The 6,510-nt window shown below is 47.6% G+C and overlaps 1 protein-coding gene across 1 annotated transcript in view; it reads left to right on the forward strand.

Annotated features, from left to right (window-relative positions):
* The window catches only part of NRP2 (neuropilin 2), a gene marked incomplete at both ends in the record, with an annotated part of 73,638 nt that extends 67,650 nt beyond the window's left edge, over positions 1-5,988 (forward strand). Inside the window, one exon of the mRNA XM_009070633.1 lies at positions 5,920-5,988. Coding sequence (XP_009068881.1) covers positions 5,920-5,988 — 69 coding nt within the window. The remainder of the gene's footprint in view (positions 1-5,919) is intronic.
* Positions 5,989-6,510: the final 522 nt, after the last annotated feature.

Below are 6,510 nucleotides of genomic sequence, written 5' to 3' on the forward strand. Positions count from 1 at the left end.
GGTCCATGGGCACCCTCTGTAAGCGATGGGACAAAGCTGGTGGCTCAGAGGGATGTGAGAGAGGGAGCGCTGGCCTGGCAAAGGGCTGTGCTGTGCCTTGGCAATGTCAGAGTGCCCGAGATGGCCGAATGCTCCGGAGCAGGCTGCAAAGCATAGTGCTCATTCACCCGCCGGGGGAGTGGACGTGCAGCTGGGTCAGCCTCCTGCCAGTGGAGGCACCTGCAGGATGACACTTGGCACAGGAACCCCAGAGCTGCTTCCCTCCTGGGCTGTGTGGGCGAGGTTGGCTTTCCCTGTCAGGGCTGAAATGTCTTTGCTGGTGACTGCAAGGGAACAGGGTAGAAACCAGACTCTGCACAGGGCTGTATTTGGATTTTTGCCCCTCTAGAAATCCCATGAAAACCTACTGACTTTATCGGGGCTGGCCCCCACTTCCCCCGTGCCAGGGCAGCAGAGCGAGGTGCACAGACAGCAGGCGAGGCCCTGAGGCAAGCTTGGACAGCCGCCTGGCTTTCCGCCACAGCTCCTCCATCAGTGGTCTTGGCGGCTCTTAGCAGAGACTGCAGGCGTGACTGCCAGTTTGAGGAATCGTGTCGTTAGCCATTGCACTGTAAAAACAAACAGCAACAACGGGAGGGTGATAAACATATCAGGATGCTGCAGAGCTGCCAGCTTCTCCCCCAGCTCCGAGCCCTTGCGTGGTGGTGGTGGGCTGGCAGTGCTGCCCTTGCACCAAGGAGCTGTTTGGGACTGGTGAGCTCCGTGCTGGAGCACTGAACCCGAGTGTCATATTCTTACCCAGGCAGCCCAGCACTATGGGAGAGGGAGAGGGAAACCACGCCGTGTAATGCCACTGTCATGCAATATGGGTGCATGCCACCACTTGGTGCTGGTGCTGAGGAGAGGTGCAAAAGCAGGGCACACTGGAGAAGGGGTCAGGCTGCGACAGGGGACGTGTTTGCTGTAGGGAGGGTGTGGCAGGGTCCTCGTTTTGGACAGCTGCCTTGGCCATCTGCCACGCGTGCAGCGAGAGCAGGGTGCCACATGTTGGAGGGCAGCAGGGGCTGGAAATAGCTCACATCTACCTCCACACCAAGCACCCAGCCTGGCTTCATGTCTCCAAGTGCTTTCCGGGGCTGGTCTTCACCTGCCCAGCCACACTTCCCCACGTTATCTGCATACGGGAACCTCAAGAAGTGCGAGGGGCTCCCTAGTTTGAAGCTGGTGCCACAGCGTGCACTGCTGGTCACCACCAGGGCAGGTCCAAGGCAAACTGAGGATAAGGTCCAGGAGTTCCTGCACTGCAGAGGGTGTCTGGGCCAGGGAGTGGCTGCTTGTTTGCTTTCTTTAATGCTCAACTGTAGCCAAAGCACTGTTTTAATTTGAAATTTGGCAGGGATATAGCCTTTCTGTAAACTGAAGTAGTTCTGTGTTTCTGGAGGAGTGGGGAAGAGAGAAGTGAGGTGGATTTTCAACTGGAAATGGAGCGATGGGGGATTTAGAGGCAGTGCTTCTGCCTGGTGCCTATGCTGCTGCTTTTTCCCAATTCCCGGAGGGTGGGAGGTGTCACCCCCAGCCCCCGGGGCTCCCAGCCGGAGGAGCGACGCTGCGCTGCCGCCAAGCAGAGCAGTGTCAAGGCAAGGCCACGGCGGCTGCTCTGCTGTGTCAAAACAAAATGATGTGTGTTGGAGTCACGCTACTGCTGTGGAGAGAAAAGAACTGGGAATGAGCAAAGAGAGAAAAGCAAGGATGAGAACAGAGCCAGAGCTCTGTCTCTCTCTGCCAAGGCTGGGAAGTGGCAATTTCTGATCCCGTTTTCCTGGGTTTGGCTGCATTTAATGTTTCAGGCCCTTGTGGGCACTGTTTGGCAGCAAAGCAGCAGTGCACCTCCTACGCTCCCCTTGCTGGGTGGGATAGCACTGGCCAAGAAGGATGTTGTAGCAGCAGGAGAGGGGGCTGAGCATGTAGCTGGCTGCTGCCCTCTGGTCCTTTCCACAGTGGGGAAAAAGACCATGTGCTGCATAGTTCCCCAAAACCAGCAATTTGTTGTTCCTCCTTCCTCCTACATGCTCTGCTCTTCTGTGCCAGCAGGCACAGCCACAGATTTCACTGGGGAGTGAAAGAGTAGGTAGCAGAGCTCACAAGCCACCATCACCTATCTGGTGCATCCCCTTCAGCCCCAGAGCCCATGAATCCTTGTGGAAAGAGTAGGAGCACGGGGATGGTGGGAGTGCATCCTGGGTGCTCTCCAGGTCAAACTACCCTGTGCAAGAGCAGCTGTGGGCAGGCAACAAAAAGAGCTAGAAATTGCTGCTAGTTTGACATATTGCTCGGGAAAGACATCTCCTGCTGCAAGGCTCATTTTGTTCACCCAGAAATTGCCCAAGAGGCTCCATGGTCACCATCTGCAAATGCCTGTGTGTCAAGAGATGTGCGGTGATAGAGCTCTGCCCCAGGGTTGAGGTGACCCAGCAGGAGGCAGAGCTTAGTGCCTGGCTTTAAACCAAAATCAGTCTAGCAAGAAACACCAATTTTTTTCTTGACAGTTCTCATTGACCTCGGAAGAATGTGCCCAGGTTCGAGCAATCAGGAATGGTTGTCCTCTCCAAAACAGTAGCTCTTGTCTTGGTGCAGAGGTCTCTGCCTGGGACATTGGGTGCTGTGGGTAAGCCCATGCAGATGGGCTGGCATCGAGCACATGTGGTGGTGGGAAGTACATGCCAGTCCATAAGACACACTGAGCTCAGCCTTGGAGAGGTGAGCTGCCTTGGGCAGGTTTGGAGAGCTTTCCTGCAAGAGGCACATGTATGTCTGCAGTGGGCCACCAGAGAACCTTCTCTGTTCTTGTGCCTTCCTCGTCTGCACTCGCCCAATCTCTCCTACCCTTGCTACTATTTTGAAACAGATGTACATTGAAGCTCCTTATTCTCTGGGAATACTGATTCTCTCCTGCTCTCCCTTCATGTGAGTTCATACAAACATGGTACTTAAGCCAGTCCTTGTCTTTGATTAGAATTTTATCTTTCTTTTTTCAGGTCCCATAAATTAGCCTTTTAGCTGGCACTGCTCTCAGATCCAACAGATAACAGCCTGTCTCAGCATCTGGCTGTTTCCAACATCATTGTTAACATCATCTTTTGGGCATGACTGACCAGGTGCTCACATCCATCATTCAGCACACAAGCTTTAAAAAGGGCCTTTCACTCAGAAGAAAACATTCCTCATGTTTAAATGCAGTTTCCAGTAACTTTTTTGTCTCCCTTTCTCCAGTATATTTTTTCCCTCTATAAAATGCAAAGTGAATTGTGCCTGGGAGCTGCCCTTCAAGGAAGCGTCTCTCCACGGCACAGAGCAATGTGTGTTTTTCCCATTTTGTGCAGCAGCTTGCAAGGCTTTTTTGGGGACCACCTTCCAAGGGGGTCTCTTCCTCTGGCTTGCTCCACTTGTGACAGTATTGCTGTGACTGTCCCAAAGGAGCCTAACTGACGACAAATAGCAGCCTAGATTGTAAATCATCTGCACTAGAAACTGAACCGAGACCACCAGCTTCAATTCTGACAGACACCCAGAGAGCCCAAGCTGATTCAGTTGATGCCTCTAGAAACCCCAGTATGGAAAAAGATACGTCAAGTTATATTTTTCCAAAGCTGGGGTAGAGCTCTGCATGATAACATACAATGGAATAGCAATTAAATGGCATGTGGGGAACAGAAGAGTAAGGGTCTGAAGAAGAAGGAGAATGGGTGAGGAGGAAGATATAATTTAGACAGGACTTAAGAGTCATATTAGCATGGGGAATTGAGCAAATTGCTAGAAGAGTAAATAGATTCTGGGCTGGGCTTTTTGTATTAATGTTCTCTCTTTTCAAGTTTTCCCAGTGCTCCTTCCTTTCAGGCTGGAAGAACTGGTGTTCTTTTGAAAGCGTTGATTAACCAATACTTCATTTTTTTTCTGGCTTTTCCCTCAAGGTTACCCTGGAAATAGCAAAAGTACCAAATTGCTAGCTTGTTCTCACACAAAATTTAGAGGAGCTACAATATAGAAAGGCAAACGACTTCCAAGAGCCTTTCCCCACACATGGACTCCTTGGGCAGACTGTGGTCCAGTTTTGACCTTTGCTCTTCTTCCAGTAATATGCTGTTTCTGTAGGGTTGTGTGGGTGACACAGAGAGCAAATCTCACTGCTTATCCTTCCAATGGATGACTAGCAATGCAGATATCTCCATGCATGAACTGCTTTGCAAGTTATTTTTCCACATGTTTGGTTCTAAATGTTTGCAAGAGGCCCTCAGGCAGTTGTACCAGCCCTAAGATGTTGCCATCTGGGCCTGTCAGTTTGAGAAGTGTTGAGAAATCATGTGAACTCACTGCTAAAGTGAGGATTTACAGAAGACAGTGTGTACCTGTGTTTCTTCAACAAGCTACCAGCAGCCTTGAATCAGCTTAACTACCTGACTCACTAGATGAAGAGCTCATCATCAGGAAGGGCAGGTGTTGGGTTGTGCAAATTCCTGTTGCCAGATTCACCTGAAAATTCAAAGATGTCCTTTAATCCTTTGAGTGCAGATACAATTCCACCCAAGGAACAGGTATTTGGGAAGGTATTGTTAGCACCACCACAGATGATCACTGCAATCAGGTGTAAGGTGGTGGTGGGGCAGCATGGTGTTCAGCAGACCACCCTGCTCTGGAAGTGAACCTTGTAATGTTGCTAGCAGGGATTACTTGATACTTGGTATAGCAAAAAAAATGGATTTGACAATTCAGGAGGCCCTTTCAAGTCCTAAATATCCATGCAAATATGAAGAAATCTTATTTTATAAGGTTTTGAATAATTTCTTTGCAAGTGGCTTTTTAGCCATAAGGTACACTCTTTGGGTTGTTTATGAGTAACCTCTTTAAACTCTTCTTGCCACTTTTACACATGATGCAAAGTAGTCTTAATTTCCAACCACAACTATTTCAAGGGTGTGACTTTTACCCCTTTCTAATAGGCCCTGATTTTGTGCATTCCTGATCATTTTGAGACACCTTTTCAGTTGAGAACCCCAAGTTACAGTCAGCTTTGAAAAATCTGAACAGGTTGAAATGAAAGGATATTTTCTTTTGGAGAAGTGAAAAAGAGCCATGGTAACTGTATGCAGACGTAATGCTAGGAAGACCACACAGGAAAATAACTTACTTCTGGTCAGGTTATAGTATGTGCATTTGGTTACTAGCCTTTGGTCTGTGCTGAACAATAAAAAGAAATGTCACCACTAAAAGAAATTTGGATCAGAGAAATGTTAACATAAATGCCTAGATATGGGCACCCATTTCTCTCTCTCCCCATTTCAACCAGCTTTTGCACTAAAACATAAAAATTATGATATATGAATTCCTCAAATTACTATGAATTTATCTGAAACCCAGTGAGAAACTGGGTCATTGAAGCTTTGTATCCAGTAAGATGTATGGGAAAAGATGAAAAGTAGAGTGTGTGCTAAATGGATCCAGCTTTAGTGGCAAGTAATCACAGGCACTAAGATCCTATTCAAAGATGTACGAATAATACCCATGAGCATGTTAATAGTGAATTAGGGCCATTATGCAGACACCAGTGACAATATGTTAGTGCTATTCAACTTGTCTGGTTTCTTTGCTTTTCATTCACACTGTTTTCTTCTTAAAAGCTGGTCATTTGGTGGTCATGAAATGTGATATAGTGGGAAGATCCTGTTCTCTCAAGTGTGCTAGAGTCTTTGTTGACTTTGTCCAAAGGAAGGAGACATGCAGTTCTTCCTCCTTCCACGAGGAAGAGTCTTGCAGTAGTTTAACTAATACTTTCTTCTGTCCAGTCTCACAATCCAGTGACCAGTGGCAATAACACGCCTGAAAGGCCTCTTTTAACAAATGGTGCTTCCCATTTTGTTGTTTTAGTGAACTTCCCAAGAGTGGAGGATGACTTTCCAAGCTCTGAGCAAGACTTTGAGGACAACAATGATCCAGGTTGGTGCCCAAATGCCACACAGGCAATTTAGCTGGGGGAGCTTCTGTTTCAGTATCAGATGCTATGACTACTCACAAACTTCAGCTTTAATGGGGGTTAGGAGCTAGAACACACTTAAGAACATCCACTGAAGTGGTGGCTTAGCGTCTGGACAAAGACATTAGTTTTCTTTTCCTGTTTTCAACAGGCAGCAACCTTGCAAAGTCAAGATATTGTATTTGTGCTAGGACAAGTGGAACTGATCTTTCAAGCATTAATTGCTGCTTGCATGGCATTTTTGACTTGTAAATGAAGAAAATTAAGTCTGAGAGCTGTGACAGATTGTTTCCATAGTTTTGAACCCAGTGGCACTGGAAGGGCCAGAGTTTCAGTGAGTGTAATATGCTAGAATGCTACGTAAATAGGCTGATGTGTAAAAGTGAATTAGGGTGCCTAACTTTCTTGGCAATTTGGTGCTTCACATTATTTCTAGACCTGAGTTCGTGAATCCTGCTGATATTCACACATACATATACATATAT

This window comes from Acanthisitta chloris, unplaced genomic scaffold (genome assembly GCF_000695815.1).
Source record: "Acanthisitta chloris isolate BGI_N310 unplaced genomic scaffold, ASM69581v1 scaffold24472, whole genome shotgun sequence".
Classification (NCBI taxonomy): domain Eukaryota; kingdom Metazoa; phylum Chordata; class Aves; order Passeriformes; family Acanthisittidae; genus Acanthisitta; species Acanthisitta chloris.